At 43.7% G+C, this 18,241-nt stretch overlaps 3 protein-coding genes across 3 annotated transcripts in view; 1 reads left to right on the forward strand and 2 right to left on the reverse strand.

Moving 5' to 3' along the window:
• Positions 1 to 738: 738 nt before the first annotated feature.
• LOC125765325 (lipase 3-like) lies at positions 739 to 2,317 on the reverse strand. Its single transcript, XM_049430337.1, has one exon. It carries the CDS (start codon positions 2,223 to 2,225, stop codon positions 984 to 986), a length of 1,242 nt encoding a protein of 413 aa, XP_049286294.1. The 5' UTR covers positions 2,226 to 2,317; the 3' UTR covers positions 739 to 983.
• Positions 2,318 to 3,261: 944 nt separating this feature from the next.
• On the reverse strand, positions 3,262 to 11,117 carry LOC125765318 (cellular tumor antigen p53-like). Its single transcript, XM_049430331.1, has 7 exons — positions 10,910 to 11,117; positions 10,223 to 10,322; positions 10,106 to 10,139; positions 8,970 to 9,405; positions 8,462 to 8,830; positions 7,961 to 8,362; positions 3,262 to 3,828 (listed from the first exon to the last, which is right to left on the reverse strand). The coding sequence occupies exons 2-7, from the start codon at positions 10,276 to 10,278 to the stop codon at positions 3,767 to 3,769; spliced, it is 1,359 nt and encodes a 452-aa protein (XP_049286288.1). The 5' UTR covers positions 10,279 to 10,322; positions 10,910 to 11,117; the 3' UTR covers positions 3,262 to 3,766.
• A 484-nt stretch (positions 11,118 to 11,601) lies between these two features.
• LOC125765285 (nuclear pore complex protein Nup98-Nup96) overlaps positions 11,602 to 18,241 on the forward strand; it is an 8,331-nt gene continuing 1,691 nt past the window's right edge. The window contains exons 1-5 of the mRNA XM_049430237.1: positions 11,602 to 12,308; positions 12,458 to 14,680; positions 14,772 to 15,021; positions 15,117 to 18,121; positions 18,191 to 18,241. The exon at positions 18,191 to 18,241 is cut by the window's right edge and continues 62 nt beyond it. Of these exons, the coding sequence (XP_049286194.1) occupies positions 12,038 to 12,308; positions 12,458 to 14,680; positions 14,772 to 15,021; positions 15,117 to 18,121; positions 18,191 to 18,241 (5,800 nt within the window). The 5' untranslated portion in view covers positions 11,602 to 12,037. The remainder of the gene's footprint in view (positions 12,309 to 12,457; positions 14,681 to 14,771; positions 15,022 to 15,116; positions 18,122 to 18,190) is intronic.

The following is an 18,241-nucleotide window of genomic DNA, read 5'->3' on the forward strand; positions in this document are numbered from 1 at the left end:
CGGACAGGCACGTGGTAGGAGCATCGGTCAAAGGCGCTTCGGAAGCTGGTTCCTCGTCTGGTATCGGTGTGGCGTCAATTCCCATAATTTCAGCAAACAATCTCCGGATCTGGGCAACGGTAGCGGAAGGGGGAACCACAATCCCCGCATCCGACAGAACGCCCAACATTTCATCACGGCTAGGCATGATCTAAACCAAGATGACACAACGGCAGCACGGGGCGAATCCCACTTCTGAGATGTAATACGGATGTATTACGGAAGATATAACTTTTCGGAAGAAGGCTTTGGTAGCCTAATAACAAAGACGGAAGGTATAACGGAAGAACGGAAGACAAAACGGAAGAACGTAAGAACGGAAGAACGGAAGATGTTGCTTGTACAACGATCCAATAACGAATATCTTTATTCAGCATGACAGTTGCGCAGCACACTGTCATGTCCAAGGGTCATAATTCACTCTGACATTTCGAAAGCTCTTCACAATGATACCGGTTGCGGACCTGACACTACAGTATATTACAGCAAGTTAAATCTTTCTAAATTAAAATTATTAACGGAAGTTAAACAATTATAGTTAAAAGTCTATATTTTAAGATATGTGATACAACAGTAAAAAAAGCACAAATAAATACTACAACTGTAAAACAAAAGTTGGTTTTTTTATGTAAGTGTTTCAAGTTTTAAATTCCAAAGCTCCATATTAAGCTAATTCCTTGTTGAAGAGAAAGCCAAAGATTAGCATGTTCATTGATACTTTTATTAGATGATTATCCTTATCTATCAGTCATGTTTCTCCCCGTAATCCATCACAATGGCACACGTTCGTGGCTTTAGGTTTATTGCAATGTTTTGCGTTGGGCTTTGTTTCTTGACTATCAGCAACAATTATAATAAAATCTATTATCACATACTTGAACGCATATGTGAAGTTCAGTTATGTTCACTGCACTTCAATCTTCCGCTTGAACCATTCAATAATCCTACACTTCTGCGGATGCCATTCCTTCAATCACCGGTTCATACAGCAAATGGCGTACATCATTCGCTATTAGAAAGTCCAGATGGTTGAACAGATCATCTTTAACCAGTACACTTTTCTTCAGATTGGGAAGCTTCTCGGCAAGCCTGTTCACATCTTCCGGAGTAGCGAGAAAATCGTTTAATCCGTAGTACATTATCACCGGAGCCGTTACCAAGGAAAGATCATACTCGGGCGGTGTCGTCGATCCGTAGATGAGCACATTTTTCAATGTGCCATAGTCGTACATTTCGAACCGATTCGACAGCACCTCCTGTGCGTAGTGTACCAATTGCTTCGTGGCCGATCCGGCCGGAGTATGGCCGAACAGAATGGGCAGAATCGATGGATCCAGCTGGGAGGGATTGTATCCTGACAACAGGAAGAGTAGATGGGCACATACGTTGTTTACCGTGGAATCGGGCGGACAGATGTGCTTTGCGATCTCGTGCAAAATCGGTTGGTTGGGCATAAACTCGCCGACACCGAAAATTGCCAGCAAAATGTCGAGTGTTTTCAGGAACTTAGTCATAAACCGCAACAGTGGACTTTTCATATGACCCATGAAAGCGACCGGTGCGAGCGCATTCATCTGGATGATTTTATCGTTGTATTCGGGCCGGGTGCTAGCCATCACGAAGAATCCTGTTGTGCCCTGGGAGTGACCTATGTACTGCAAACGCCGATGTCCGGTATTGTCAAGTATGTAGTCGATCGTAGCCGGGATATCGTACCGTCCAATTTCGTGCCAGGAAAATTTCCAAAATGAATTTTCGTCCGGGTTGATCGTGTCGTGGTTGCGCGAGTAACGGTTTCCTCGTGCATTTCCCAGCCAGACATCGTATCCTTGGTCTGCCAGCAGGTAGGCAAGTGCATTACCAGGCCCGATCATTAACCAGTCGGCCGAACTGCATAGTAGACCGTGCATCAACAGCACAACAGTTCCATTCTTACGGCCAGGACTTTGTACGCGATGCAGCGTTAACCGATAGCCATCCTCCGTGTTAAGTGAATGTTCCTCTACGTCGTACCCGTACTTTGACACTAACTCCGGTACAGCTAAACGTCCATCTTCACTATCCACTTGAAATCCAGGCTTATCCGAACGTGCAAAGGCTGTACCGTGCGTGCCCGCTGCTAGCAAAACCAGCATGAACCACACCGACGACAGATAGTTGCGTCCGTTTGAAACGTTTTGCTTCATCCCGCTGACCTTACTTGATCGTCTGCTCAGAAGATACTACACGATTTCAACCGGTTACGCGCGACTTAAAAACGCTTGCCCAAAGGCTTGTCGCGAACTTAGTATCGAGTGTTCCGCACGGGCAGATTAATAAGCTGAAGCTAATACCAGAAAAGTACAATCACACTCTTCTTCATAACATATTGTTCCCAACACTTGACTAGATTTGATGCAATCGACTTTCTTCACGTCATTCAAGGATCTTTTCCACTGCACATTACACTGTGAACGGAATGGACCATTGATAAGTGGACCGGTGGTGTGGTGATAGTGTGCAAAGTGCATCGCGTGGTAGTACTTGCAATCGGTTTTTTAGGCCAGTTTGTGATACAACCCGAGCTAATGTTAAGACATGAAGGGAAATGTGTAGATTATCTAACTTACAGATTATCATACGAAACACTTCACTTACCTCAGGGAGCGCAAGAATGCAAAGAGTTAGGAGATTTCCGTGAGCCTATAAATATCTTCAAGTACCTCTCTCCACAGGTTAAACCTGCAGTCGATAAGAATGCACAGTCTTTAACAAACGGAAAGGTCGTTTCAAGCCTAAATTGCATACCTTTCAGGCTACGATGACTTCGACATTCGACAAGACACGAACCCGCCCGCGAAACCTCTCACACTGCCCGAATCGGCTGTACAAAATTGCATACCTTCAGGGGTGGTGTCATTATCGAAGGGACTTAAAATAGAGCTTCAGAAAAAAATGGGTTGCATTAAAAAAACGATCGTTTTCATTGCATGTTTTTTGCTGTCTTTGTATTACTTTTTTATGATCATTTTTGTTCAGCCGTAACAGGCTTTACAGTATGCTTCTCGGGCATAAAACTACTACAGACTGTATTGTAATAATACACAACCTTATAATTAAACATAAATCATTAACCTAATGTAAGTATAAAGTATTGTTGTAAAGAACGGCCACGCCGTATTATGGATAAGTAAGTATTAACTACGTTTAAAACCTAATTCTTATAACTTGATTACATTATCGGTAATTATATAAAATTAAATGTATATTGAATCATGCCCTTTGTATTAAAACAAATGCATTAATTGTTTGATCGTTATCTCCACGACATTTTTTGCATTGTCAACAATGATTATATGACGAATCTCTTTCTTTTTTCTTAGGTAAACTTAAGAAATGGGAAACAATAAAAATGAACATAGATTTACCGAATGGTAATCCATAATTTTACGTCATTACATGAATGTACTGTTACAGGTGCATGTTTCATCGCTGGTTTAACAAAAAGACACTCATATACTAACATGAACTGCATCTGATGCTTAGCGATACTCAACATAAGTACGATGATACACACTGCTGATGCATATTGTAAATCGTTAAACAGAAAAAAAGTTGCACTTTTACACAAACTATCCTAAAATATTAGAACTTTTTTATAACACATAGAAACCCTACGTTCTAACCTAACTACAATCTTGCATTGCACTGCCTGGCTTTGCATGGCGCGATGAATCCAGCAGGTTGCTTAAGAAGAATCATAATCCAGATTAGGTTGATTTTGCTTTTCCGCGGATCGCTCGAAATTTTCTGCAATGATTAAGTGTAACGGTCGTAAATGGTCAAACCTTGTACATTGATTGTGGCTGAGCGACAATGGAAAACGAAAGTGGACGTAATGAAGAAGCGTACCGTGTAGCCATTCCCCGGAGAATATTCTGATACCAAAGCAGCGAAGACAAATGGAACTTTAAACTTTTGTACTATTAGATTGCTTTTCATTTAAATTTAAATATCTCTCTCTCCCTATCTCTCTCTATTTGTATTTCTCCAACTTTCATTGTATGATTCGTATTAAAAATAATGACTCATATGCGATTACATAAGGTTTTAGCCCTTTCGAACGCTAATGTATATGCACATAAAAAAACACACAACAGCATGAAAAAGTAGTTACGCTAACGTCCAACAGAGAGCGCTACATTTCCATCATCGATGATTCCGCTGCATCGAACATTGTTGCATATTTGCAACATGAATCTTCGTCTTCTTATTTGCCTTTATAGCTTTTGGCTTCTTTAAAATATTGATAAGCACTGACAATGGCTGACACACAACTCTCGTAAAGCTTCATCTCACTCAAATCGATAATGCTACGGTTTTTTAAAAATGGCTTGCCATCCACATCCCTTCAGGGTATCATCTAGCCGAGCAAAATAAAGGCAAAGAAAGCAAGAAATTACATATATAAGACCTTTTGCGGTGCTCATATGCAACATTGATCATTTTGTTGAGGATAATTTGTAAATAGGCGGTAGATCCAGTTCGACAAAGGTTGTGAAGTTAAATAAGAAAAGAGAGAATAATTGATTTCCCATTACATGAATTAAGATTGATCAAACACACTGTTTCATTGTTTTAGATACTGTTAGATAAGGAGAAAAAAACCTTGAACACATTTTTTTTACGGAAAATGTATGTTAGTATTCGTAGCATCTCCCTGAAGCTAAAGATCGACCGTAAGATGTTCAATGTTTGTGCGCCACACCAACTAACATTACATAAACATAACATAACATAAAAAAACATTATGGATAGACTCTCTATCTGCCAAGCTTTAGCTTAACGGAATGGAATCTATCAATTTCTGTGATCTATCAAATCTATCAAGAGGAAGGTGACTGTGGATAAGAATGGGCCACGACATTATTTGGATAAAACGTTCATAGTAAAGATATTTTAAACGGCGGCCAAGCCACAAACGACCCTGAAGTATGTACTGCGTATTTGATGGAACTGAAACAGAATGATTCATTATAAGTTGCTTCCGTATGATTAAACGTGGAATTCTATCTAGCTATCAAAACCGACCAGAATTAGGACAACACTAAGTGTTGTGTGCCATCAAGACGACGCCTCGTCACTCAGAAAAAAAACTTCTTCACACCAAATGAGTTTCCAATATTATTTCGTATTACAAAACTTCTAATGTAATTTAATGATATGGAATTGACATCTAGGGAAGAGTGTGAAAATCGATTACTTCACTTTTGCACCAATAACGTCCAAGTCTCCTATCGCATTATTTTGATGGTAAAGTGGCAAGAAATTGAAAACCAAAACATATTGCTTATTTAATTGAAATCGAAGATCATGTGGACAAAAACTTTTTTCAATCATTATGGCTTTAAAAGCTTCAATTCTAGAGCATGAATTATTACCAGTTATTTCGGCCATAAAACTATTCGATATTTGTAATAATTTTTCAAACATTAGTTAGACTTATACCGACGTAATATTACAACTCAATTTAGAAGAAACTTTCCCGGCGATTTACAACAAATTCAATTCAATTTACAGAAATTGAACATCTATCAATCAATACAAAAAGGATTATAAAGCTTGATTACACTTATTCTTCTAATCGAATTTAATGTTTAGAATTATAATTAATAATGTTTAGAATTATAATGTGAATCAACATTTTATAGAGTAACTCTAAGTGCATTTTAACTTATACATTTTACAACGTGCTATGTACTATCGCAAAGAGGTGGATATAGAACATGATTTCGTTGAGAACAACAAAAATATCGCTCTGCATTACATGGCAAAACTATTCAAATACTTTAACACGAATGATAGTGAGTTATACAAAAAAAATCTTAATCAGTCACCGTGAGAAATATTGTTTTCTAGAATTGTTCTGTGGAACAGTAACAACAAATTGAAAAGTATGTGAATATAGAAAGAACCCATCTATACCGAACTACTGCGCAGGGTGCAAGTGTAGTTGATCAAACTACAAGTGAATGCAAGTGCACTTGCAAGTTGCAAACCAAAAAATTTAATAAAGCGAAAAAAAGCCTTCCCTAACCACTTACCCTGACAATAACGGTAACAATAGTAACTATTCGTACTATGAACACACACAAGTGGAGCATTATGATTTCAACAAAGTTTGTCCAGAACTATACTATCTTTGTTTGCTTCAATGTGCGTACTCAAGAACATTCAGTAACTATTGTGAGACCTCAAAATCGGATGTAAGAGCTTGCACGGTTGTACGTGCGGTTAAAAAAAAGGTTCGTGGCATTAGAACCGATCGTACGTTTTGGACGATCAATTTAAAACATTTCTTTCATAAAACTAGAGTCGTTGAATTAGAAGTTATCTACAAAACGTAGAGGAGAGAGAGAGTGAGAGTTCTGCGGCTGGGTTGAAAGCTATCTTAAGATGTAGAATCAGAAAAAATAATACACCCAAATTGTCAATGCTTGTACGGTATCTATGTAGAATAAAATTAAATTTAGCTTTAGAAAATATTGCTGTAGATTATTAACCAACATAGTTTGGGACCCCGTTCCGGGATAAAATGTAAAATTGGAAAGGATTAGGTTCAAAAACGAAGGTTTCATAAGAATTGATTGGTAGAGGGAACAGGTTTCCATTGACATAAGCGAACTCTGTACATATTCAGAAGCGGAATTGTTAGCCTGTGCCTTTCGTTCATGGTCGTTGATGAGCATTCGTGTTACCATATTGCATATGCCTTTAACGTTCGGTGCCCTTAGCCAGATTGCCAATCGTTTGGTTCCTGCTACCTTTCTCCGTCGCGACGGAAAGGCATACAGTAATTCGATTTGCCAGCGGCCAAGGGTTCGAAACGTCAACGAGACGCCGGGCACAGGGTTATGTAAATGCTGTTACGCCATGAGCGTCAGCAGTTCCACTTCATTAAGCTTTGGTTTGGGGTCCGGTTGGCTTCACTCCTTCGTTTGCCGATTGCCACTCACTTACGCACGTGCACAGCACCGTGTGCACCACCATATCAAAGCTGCCATCTCTAACTCTCTCCTCCGTGTACAACTGCTTCAGCTCTGGATGCTATTGGGCTTTTGACAAGCTTCCAACGGCGAAGTTGTATATTTATCGGTCTCCTTGAGAGTTTGAGTTTGAAGTGATTGAACACATAACCCGTTTTGGCGGACGGTTTCGTTTATGGTTGATTTCTCTGCCCGTATATGGCACATTACTTTATTTCCTTCGTGCACTTGCTACTTTCTTCTTTGTTGAATGCACATTTTTTCAATATTTTTTTATGATTTGCTCAGATGCGTTTTTTTCATCCTTTTTATTTTTTTTGTGGCTATGTATATTTTGCCATCTTTTGTTATTTTTTTTTGGGTTTGTTGGTTTTTTTTTGGAAGCCCATAATTTTTTGGCTTATGCCCATATTTTTTGGCATTTCGATCGTTCTGATCAGGATGTTTTTCTTTTGATTTCTTTTTTTTTGTAAGTTTTTTTTGCATGGCTCTTGCCTTTTTTCAAACTTGCATTCTGAGCAATCTTACACATTTTTTCATCATTTTGTACTGCACGGTCTTGTACTATGCTTTCGGTCATAGTACGAACCCTCTAGAACGAGTTGTCCCCACCCTTGTCTCGTGTGGCATGTCTCGAGCATGGTTCTCTCCTCCAACACATTACTCGTGTCTCTCCTTCAGGCTAAATAACAACATATGACACATCCCCATAGCTCAGGCAGGGGGGATTTTAATTAATACAGTAGTGAAAAAATCGACAGCGCTTGGAAGCAGATATAAGTGTTTTCAGTGATAAAAATTAAACATAGGAATTGGCACATAGGACAACATTTCTTAATGGGAAACGATGAAATGATACAAAAGTATTATCTAGTGATGGCTCGAAGAATACTTACTCCTTACGCGTCGACAGTGGGAGAGGTATTGTGCGTATCGAGTTTTCTCCTGCTCGTCCTTGCAGCTGACCAGGATGGAACTCAAATGCTTGAATGCGTACATCGCTACATCTGCCGCGCAGGCAAAATCTGGCAGCCGCAGAGTTAGCACGACAGCCGAACTATCATTGTCGACCGTGCTACTGTTGGAAAGAGTGCTCAACGAGCGCCCCAGCGTTGTAAATGATGGTTCCCGCTTAACCTGCCCCATCATAGAGGAGGTAGGCATCGCCAGTGATGCGGACGATGCACGAGAATTAGTTGAGATGGTGGTGGTATTTAAAGTAGGTTTAACATCTACACTCGATTGACGGCTTATCTTGCGTGGTGGTTGATCGCTGCTCGAAACCACCGTTTCATTTGCTAAAACAAAAGAAACATAATTTTCGATTGAAAATTAACGTCAATTCATTAAGTATGACGTCTAAATCATATCAAAAATAATCTGATGTTCAAACTCACCATGCCTACGTTTATTTTTGTTGCCTTCCCGTCCCAATGTTTTCTTTTCGTCCTTCTCCATATCACGCTTAGGACAGCTGCAGATCTTGACACTGATCGACTTTCTGCCCAGCAGAGTGCCGTGTTCATTTTCCACCGTGAAAAGAAGCGTCGTTGCACGCCTCTCCATTGTTGGACAAGAATTTTGGCACAAAAATTCCAGCGAAACTGGTACAGTCTGTTGCTCCTGCTGATTCTGCGATCCGCCTTTGTTCAGATCGACGAATACGGCTAGCCGATCCTCGAAGTTAACTCCTTCCTCCCGACCAGTATAGAGAGCCTCTGGATTCAAGCACCGCACAACGTGCTCTTTGAACTTATAATCTTTAGCTGTAAACAGTAAACATATATAACGTATTTCGTAGCAAGATGGTATTTTCGCCGTTGCGACGTAGGAATACAATAAAAAATGTATGTTAAAAACACAGTCTTATTGCAAGTAATTGAAATGAACAAACTTTACACTTACCGCCATCTTTTGATATGTCGTCCTGGCATCTGGTGATTGTATTGTAAGCATACTGTGAATTAGAGTACACCAACATGATGCGTAGCTTCAAAGTGCCTTCGGTTGGCTGAGAGAACGAAACGTCGAATGTAACAGGAGTTTTCTTCTTGACGAACAGCTTTTCCAGTGCCGCTGAATAGCACCAGGACGAGGCACTGCACGGTTTTCCGCTTATGCAAACGGTAAAGTTTTGCAACGGATGATTAAATTCATCTAGAATTGGCGTTTTCTTGTAGTGATTGGGTGGTTCTTCTCCATAAATCGTCGACAGTGTTGCTTTCGGTTCTGTTTCAAATTTGATGCACTGCATATCAACAATACCATTGTTCCGGAAGAAATCATTCAGTAACATTTCGTCTATGTTACCACCTTGAGGTGGAGGTAGCAGATCGTTTGTCTATATAGAAGGGGAAAAAAGAGTATTGCAAGTTAGGAACCTTACTAACACATATTATCACGTGTGGAATAAAAATAATACTTTTGCAATGATGCCAAACATTAATCATTTAACCAGCTTAAGCGCTTGTAAAGAAATTTCATAAACAATTGTTCATGAAATTTTATTTCATTGTAACAATAAAATCGATCATGTTTTCACAAATAATACTATAAATTTCTTAAAAAATAATCGTCTCAAAACGGTGTCTTCTACCATAGCAGGATCATGAATGATCATGTTGATTCATGTTTGATCTTGTTTTTAAAAACGCTGGGTGGAGCATAGCTCCACGCAACAGTGTGCGTAATTTTTATTCAGTTGCATCTTCTCTTTCTACTTTTCGCGCGATTCTTCTACTCGCGAGAATGGCTGGCGCTTTAACCCGTTTTTACTTTACTGTGCCTGTGTTGGTTAGCAAGTCGTTAGGGGTTGCTTCGCCGTCCCCAACACACCCCATCGAAAGCTAAGGGGGCTTGTCGAAGTAATGCGTGTGTGTGAATAAGCAAAACATTTATCAGAAAGAGATAATGCGCCGGCATCTAACTAGACACTGATTTATGCTGCGCATTCATGCGTATTTCTCTGAACATAAGACGAATACAGATTTCTAGCAACGTATACATTTTTATAAATCAAAAACGTTTTCAAATAAACTTACATTCATCCGGAACAGCGTCTGGCAGTCTTCCACACTATAATGAGACAATGATAATCAAAGGAGAAGCATTAGAAACACTTGTTAATTAAACATTAAAATAATGATAAGTTTACTTACTTTTGGCACGATCCAGTGTTAATGTCGCCGAACATTTCGGCATTCAACAAATCCATGCTATTTTTATGCTCACACAAAAGTACGCTTTGACAACAACTACCTGTTAACGGGAAGAAAAGGAAGATTTTCTTAGAAAACTACACACCCGAATCGTGGACGTTTTCTTAGGAAAGAGGCACGATCAATCTACGGAGCAGGTAGAAAGCCAGGCCCTTTTTTAACGGTCAGAAGGAACGAACAAAAGAGAATTGAAAAGAATATGCACGAGTATCATGCTAGCAAAGAGAAAGAAGCATAAAACGAATCTAATGAAAAAACCGGTATACGTGTATGAGTGAACGCCTCTAAGAAAAGCATAACCCTGACCCCACGGAGAAATCGTACCATCAGCAATATTGTGTAATTTCGCGTAACTTCACGTAGCATGATCATGTGGAATCGAGCCCATTTAGCGTCGAGCCCTTCTCGTTTATTTAGTTCTTTACACATTTCACTAGAAATCAAGAATACGGCGCATGTTTTCTTTGTTCAAAAACCGGTATTGAAAAATGACTCATCTTAAAACTTCATGCGCCATCTTTAAATTTATTTACCTTACTTCTAATAACAATTCACCGGTACCGCCGGTAATACTCCATGTAACAAAGATGCGACGATAGTTGTTAATACTAATTTTGTAATACTTACTCGTTTTAAACAAGATATTTTAGGCACAAGGATCACATTCAATTACACGAAAAGTTTACTCTCATCTGCAGAACTAACTAGCACCATCTGCTCACAACTACTGACAAACTTATGTAGAGCTTTAAACTACACAAAACAACAGAGCACCACCATTTATCGACCGATCGTACCAACAGCTCAGAACATAATAAATTTCTTCACATGGGGTGCGGGTTTCAATGCCCTGGCGTATTGTGACATGTTCTTCTTTCTCGTTTTCCTCTTTTATCTTTTCCGTTTCCTAGAAACGTCAAAAGCCTTTTTTTTAAATGATTTCGTACCTCAATTTTGTTCTTAATGTTTTCATATTTTGAAAAACATTTTTTAACATTTTATAAAATGCTCCGTTGATGCAGAAAATGTGAACAGAATTCGCGTAGTAAAATCAATACACTCTCCCAAAATGCAACCTCTTTCAGGGTTGGGTGAGGGGTTAGCATTGTCATTCTGTTGTTTTGCTTCATTTCCGAATTTCGGAAACGCGGCATTAAACTGTGCACGTGAAGCGATCAGTAAATTAATCAAGTAAAATTTAAACAAAATACGAAGAACTGATATTACTTTGAAAATACGCAAACATCAAAGCAACATTCATCCCCATGAAATGGATTTACCACCCCTGCAACATGGACGTCAAGAGAACTGTCAAAAACAAATCAACATGGTAGCATAAAAATGCCATTGTTCTTCAACCAGTCTGATCTTCTACGCTCTCAAAGGCGCTTTATTTATGCTAAATCTCGATAAGCTGCCCGGAAATATTTGTTCGAAATAGTGAATTTGTAACAGAGCCTCAAAACTAAACGCGATTCGTGGAAGTGGCGCGATAGTGATAGAAGGTAGAGAAATTAAACCCATCTTGCATCGGAAAATTTCGATTTGACAGTGAGGTTATGTTGGCGCGTTTTTTGACGGCTGCCTTTGAGTGAGCGGTGGGTTATGTTGTGCATATACATTTGATGCAAGGTGTTAAAAAATATCTAAAATCCTGATAATTGGGCTAGAATTGCGTGCCTAAAGACACATCCACGGTGTGGTATAGTTTAGCAGTGTGGTATACGCTCGATTGTTACTGTTTACGCGTTAGCCATGTTCGGTGCAAAGCCCGGAGGCTTTGGTCAGCCTACCACCAACACTGGATTCGGAACATTCGGGACCAACACGGCAGCGGCAAGCCCGTTCGGGCAAACTACCGCATTCAGTAAACCGGCAACGGGTGCATTTGGTGCGACTCCAGCCTTTGGTCAACAGCCAACGACTTCCCTATTCGGACAAACGCAGCAAGCTGGAGGACTATTCGGGGCAAGCACCAGCACTGCACCCGCCTTTGGTGCTGCAACGACGCAACCGGGATTTGGAGGTAGGTAGTGGCAGAAGGAGGAAAAGTGCATTTGCATGACGTCATGCTGTAACGCTATGAATGTTATTGCGTCGCAGAACGCGACCATGTATGAATGTTTTGGTTTTTCTACAGCACTTATTTCTGTTATATGCTTCTTCTTTTTTTAGTTTTCGGCCAAGCACAACCCCAAACAACGTCATTATTCGGTACGCAAAACAATACCGCTGCTAACACGTCGCTGTTTGGTAATAATAATAACACCTCGTTTGGAGCCGCTAAACCGGCTGGATTTGGTGTTTTCGGACAGCCGGCCGCCCAAACGACGTCCCTCTTTGGCCAGTCCACCACGAACAATACGGCCACATCGGGATTCTTCGGTCAAAATACGCAAACTGCTGGAGGTTTGTTTGGTGCGGCCAAACCCGCATTCGGTGCTGCAACGGTACCGGGTGTTGTCGGCGGCAATGGAACAGCAGTGGCCAAATACCAGCAAACCCACGGTACGGATACGCTGGTTAAGAATGGCCAAACGACCACCGTCAATACGAAGCAGCACTGTATCACCTTCATGAAGGATTATGAAAACAAATCGGTTGAGGAGCTGCGATTTGAAGATTATGCCGCCAACCGGAAAGGTCCACAAGCGGGTGCACCCGGTGCCGGAGGACTTTTTGGAGCGGGCGCACAATCGACGGGTCTTTTCGGTGGTACGGGTGCGACACAATCGACCGGATTGTTTGGTCAAAACCAGGCCCAGCAGACCGCCGGTGGGTTGTTTGGTACGTCGACCAATACGTTCGGTGCCACTACGACTCCCGCTTTCGGTACAACAGCTGGCAGTACGTTCGGGAAGCCGTTCGGAAACAATCCGGTAGCAACATCGGCACCGGGATTCGGTTTCGCCCAATCGACCACCTCCACGCTGGGTGGAGGTCTTGGAGCAAACAAACCTGCGTTCGGTGCAACCGGTACGACCGGTGGATTGTTCGGGCAAACGGCTGCTCCGGCGACGAGCACCTTTGGACAGACAACTTTTGGTGGCTTTGGCACGCAAAACCAGGCCGCGCAACCGGGAGGATTGTTTTCAGGTGCGGGCGCAGGAACAGCAGCTCCTGGGGCCGGTGCGTTCGGTACGCTGGGTGCTCAGTCAACGCCGTCCAGCTTCAACTTCGGTACGAACACACAAACCAGTGCGGCCGGTTCGACACTGTTCGGGGCGAAGCCTGCCAACACGTTCGGCACACTCGGAGGCACAACGTTTGGGCAGGGCGCAACTTCTAACGCATCCACGTTTGGGCTCGGAACGAACACTAACGCCGCGGGAGGTAATTCGTTTTTCGGCAATACCTTCAACAAGCAAGCTGCGCCTACATTCGGTCTAGGGACCAACACTTCAACCGGTGGCGGTATAGGAGGAGCGACCGGTGGACTCACGTTCGGGACTGGATCGTCGTCCCTGTTCGGCAATACGGCTGCTAAACCCGGTGGATTGGGGACGGGAACAAGCCTGTTCGGTAATACGTCCACCCTTGGTACCGGCGGTACCTTCGGAACAATGGGCATGGGCACATCGTTCGGAGCAGGTACTGGTGCCGGTGGGCTAGGCATGTCCAATCTTGGTGGACTTGGCGCTATGGGTCAGAGTGCAGTGGGACAGCAAACCGTGCCGATTCATCAGCAAATCCTAGCCATGGCGACATCACCGTACGGAGACAATCCCATCTTTAAGGGCATTAAACCGCTCGCTGGTCCGTCAGAGGAATCGCTAAAACCGACCAATCCATCGGCACAGAAAGCAATCCTGGAGGGATCGAACTATCAACTGAAGATATCGTCCCGTACTGGAAGTAACGATCGCGTGAAAGTTAAGCCACTCGGTGCAGCACAGCTAAAGAAGTCCATTTTCGAGGGGCTGGAAGAGTACGATAGTACGCTCGAGGATAGCTTTACGCTAAAACCGAACGCGAAGCGTTTGATTATTAAACCACGCTCGACCAAGTCTACGATTATAATCCCGGAATCGATCGGTGGTACACGTGAACCACAGTACAATCTGTCCGGCGGTTCAAACACGGGAGACGATATTCCGACACCGACGCGCATATCCGGGATTGGAGAATCGTTCCGCAATCAGATTCCAACGCACCTAACCGATACGGTACCATCGGGGAAATACCAACAGCAGCAATCACAAGGCACGACAGACGGCAGCAGACGAGTGTCTTGGTTACAGTCGAACGTGCTGGATAAGGTGCGCCAACAACAGCAGGGCAATAATCAGCGCTTGTCGGAATCGGTGTTGGACAACACGATCAAAGAGTTTGCTGTGTCGTCTTCAAATATGCGATCCGAACGGGCCAGCTTGCTCTCAGCGGGTACCAATCGAGAAGGTAAAATTATTTGTCATTATAATTAAGGTAACTGTTTGTTGAAAAAGAGCTTCAGTTTAAAACTGTACTGTGTTGGGGTTTTTGTTTTCAGAAGCGGGAGAACCTGACGATACCGTCAATGTTGGAGGAGCTGCAAGAAAGGGTATCGCTAAGGACAGTGCATCCAGCACCTCACCTGTCCTGGGCAATCAAACGTTAAACGATAGCTTCATCTCGAATCGCTCCTTTTTGAACGAAACAAGCGTTGGTGCGGGAATTGGAACGGAATTATCTACGTCCGTCGCTGCCGTAGTGGAGGATGCCGAACCACATCCCACGGGAATAGTGTTGCGCCGCGTAGGGTAAGTAATTGAAGCGAAGCGAACTTTGCTCGCTTTTTGGAAAAGATCAATATTTTAATTTATTTCCTCTTCAATGTTGTTACCATTGCTTGTAGGTACTATACTATTCCTACGCTTGATGAAATTGCGCAACTGATGGATGAGGACGGTCGCTGCATTGTGCCGAATTTTACCATCGGTCGCAAAGGTTACGGTAACGTGTACTTCAACGAACCGATCGACGTTGCCGGGCTGAATATAGATGAAATCGTACACTTTCGCCATAAGGAAGTTATCATCTATCCGGATGATGAGAACAAACCGCCGGTTGGCAGTGGGCTCAACCGGAAGGCTCAAATTACGCTCGATCAGGTCTGGCCGCATGATAAAACGTTGCACGAACCGATCAAAGACCCGCAGCGGCTGGCAATCCTGGACTACGAAGGCAAGCTACGGCGTGTGTGCGATAAGCACGATACACGCTTCCTCGAATATCGGCCCGATACGGGTAGCTGGGTGTTTAAGGTAGAACATTTCTCTAAGTATGGTTTAAGCGACAGTGATGATGAGGATGCAACACCAGCAGATCCAAAGAAGGTAAAAGTTATGCTAGCTGCACAACAGCGCAAGGAACTGCTGTTGCGTACGAAAACACAACACTCAGGCTCAAAGCAGCAGGATAAAGATGGTGAAACAGCTGCATCCGGGCAGGAAACTAATGATAACCAACAGGGAAAAGTTACTGCTCCATCGGATACATCGACCAATAACAATGCGGTCCGGCAAGTTGTTGCGTTCGAGAATGGTGATGACGATGACTATAATGCGTCACCGTACGGGGATGAAAATATGAACTTTTCCTCGCAATATCTGCGTGACAATCCGACCAGCCCGACTGCTGCTATCGCAATGGAGATGGGGACAGATCCGCACAAAATACAGCTCATGAAGGCGTCCTTTTTTGCGGAAGATGAATTTGATGGGCGTTCCGTAACGTCGGAATTCGGGCACAGCGAAGGACGGGACAGTCCCGATCAGATTGTGCCCAGTACGGCGACACGCTCATCGACCACCGCCGCCGGTGCTGGCAGATTGCTTCTCCAGAGCCTATACAGCAGCAGCAGTGCAAACACGGGCATTCACCGCAAAACAAACGCACCGGCCGGTGCACTGCTGAAGGCAGACGGTACTCCTTCGGTGTGTTTTAGTCCGGGCAGTTTAATGAAAACATCCACCGTCAAAAGTATTCACGCCGGTTCCACGCTGAGCTTATCCTCATCCCGGCAATCGAAGCCTCCGCAAACGGCAGCAACCGTTGCAGGCGTGCAGCAAACCACGTTGCCAGCGATTGCCCGCCCGACCGGTCCACAGGCATTACCGCTTGCGCTGAAACCAAAAATTGAATCACTGCACCCGATAAACATTGTGATTCCACTGTCAAAATCCATCCTGAAACGGTTCCTGAACAACAAATCGAACCTGGCCTTCTTTCATGGGCGCAAATTTAAAGTTGGCTGGTCGTACGGTAACGCCATGGTGCAGCTGAACACACGTGATAACTGTGCCGAGTTGGTGCGTCAGTTTGAATCCGTCATCAGCAGCACGTTACCTGCTTCCAGAGCGAAGCTGATTGGAATAGATGCGGTCAAACCATTCTTCCACGGACGCACCGACAATGACTTTTCGCCTGCAGCTCTGCAACTGTTGCGCGTCAAATCGACCGCCGAACCGATGCTCATCGATGACGATTCGTTCGCCCGCTCGGTCGAGGGTCATCTGCGTGTGCAGCTGCGCAACTGTGAGCGACGTCACAGAGATGCCATGGCGAGCGATTGCCCGCATTTGATAGCAGGTGGCAAGTATCAAACACTCGAAGAGCATCTGCTCGAGGCCCGTTCCTTGATCGATACCACCCACGAGGAGTATAGCGAATTGTGTGCCCAGGTGTGGGCTCTACTGGCCGCCCTTTGGGGTGCAAGAGAAGAGCTGGAAGGAGTGGAGGAAACCAGCCATCTGAGCACCATGTTTCGGCGGGATTTGTTCTCCGAGTGGATAGAAGACGTTGTAACGATTCGCTCGCAAAAGAACAGTAACCGGGGCGAGAAGCACGACTATCTGGACCAGCTGCTTGAGCTCATCCACACCCACAAGGTGCTCGAAGCGTGTGAGCTGGCCTTCACCAACAATGACATTAATCTGGCAATGCTGTTGGCACAGATATCCGGTGGACCGGTGGTGCGACAGCTGCTCCAACATCAGCTTACCTGCTGGCAGGACTCGGAAGCGGATAAGTTTATCGATCCCCGACGGTTGGAAGTGTTCATGGCAATAGCGGGCATACGTATGATGAGTTCGTCGCACGGTTCCATTAACATGGTGGAGCACGTCGATTGGTTAGGTGCGTTAGCGCTGCATCTATGGTACATTTGTCCACCGACCGCTTCGATCACGGATGCGCTGCTAAAGTACGAAGAAGCGTTCAACTCGATCGAATCCTTTACCCATCCACCCTTGCCACCGTACCGAGCACGGTATGCACAGAAGGGACCGAACAGTGGTCCAATTCACGATCTACGCTTCCATCTGCTGAAGCTATACTCGAAACGTAGCCATCCGCTGGAGCCACTGCTCAATCCGGCTTCCCACACGGCCGATCCGACCGACTATCGGCTGAGCTGGTTGCTACTGCAGGTACTGGAAACGCTTGGCTATCACCACTGTTCGGAGCTTTATCGCAGTAAGATTCATGTAGAATTCGCAAGCCAGCTCGAAAGTCATGGTTTGTGGCAGTGGGCAGTGTACGTGCTGCTGCAGCTCAACGATCGTGCCCGGCGAGAACATTCGATACAGCAGATACTTTACCGCTACATTCAGTTGGTGCCGGAAAGTGTCAGCGAGGACGAGAGCACCGAAGCGGAGCGACAGGATTATTTGGCAAGAGAAAACTTTATCGTCGATGAGCTGGGAGTACCGGAAAAGTGGATCTTCTGGGCGAAAGCTGTCCGCGCGGGTGCCGTGTTCGATTATAAGCAGCAGGCCCACTATCTGCTGCTGGCTAAACAGTGGTCTTTGGCGCATGAAATCATACTGCAACAGCTTGCACCGGAGTACGTGATGAACAGTGAGTATTGGGAAGAATATTACGCCTGAACCATTGATTGATAAATACAAATTTGTTATTTTTTTGTAGATAAAATTCCACAACTGAAGACCATGCTGGATTCCATTGAAGACACCAAAC

The sequence above is a fragment of the Anopheles funestus genome, chromosome 2RL (genome assembly GCF_943734845.2).
Source record: "Anopheles funestus chromosome 2RL, idAnoFuneDA-416_04, whole genome shotgun sequence".
Lineage (NCBI taxonomy): Eukaryota > Metazoa > Arthropoda > Insecta > Diptera > Culicidae > Anopheles > Anopheles funestus.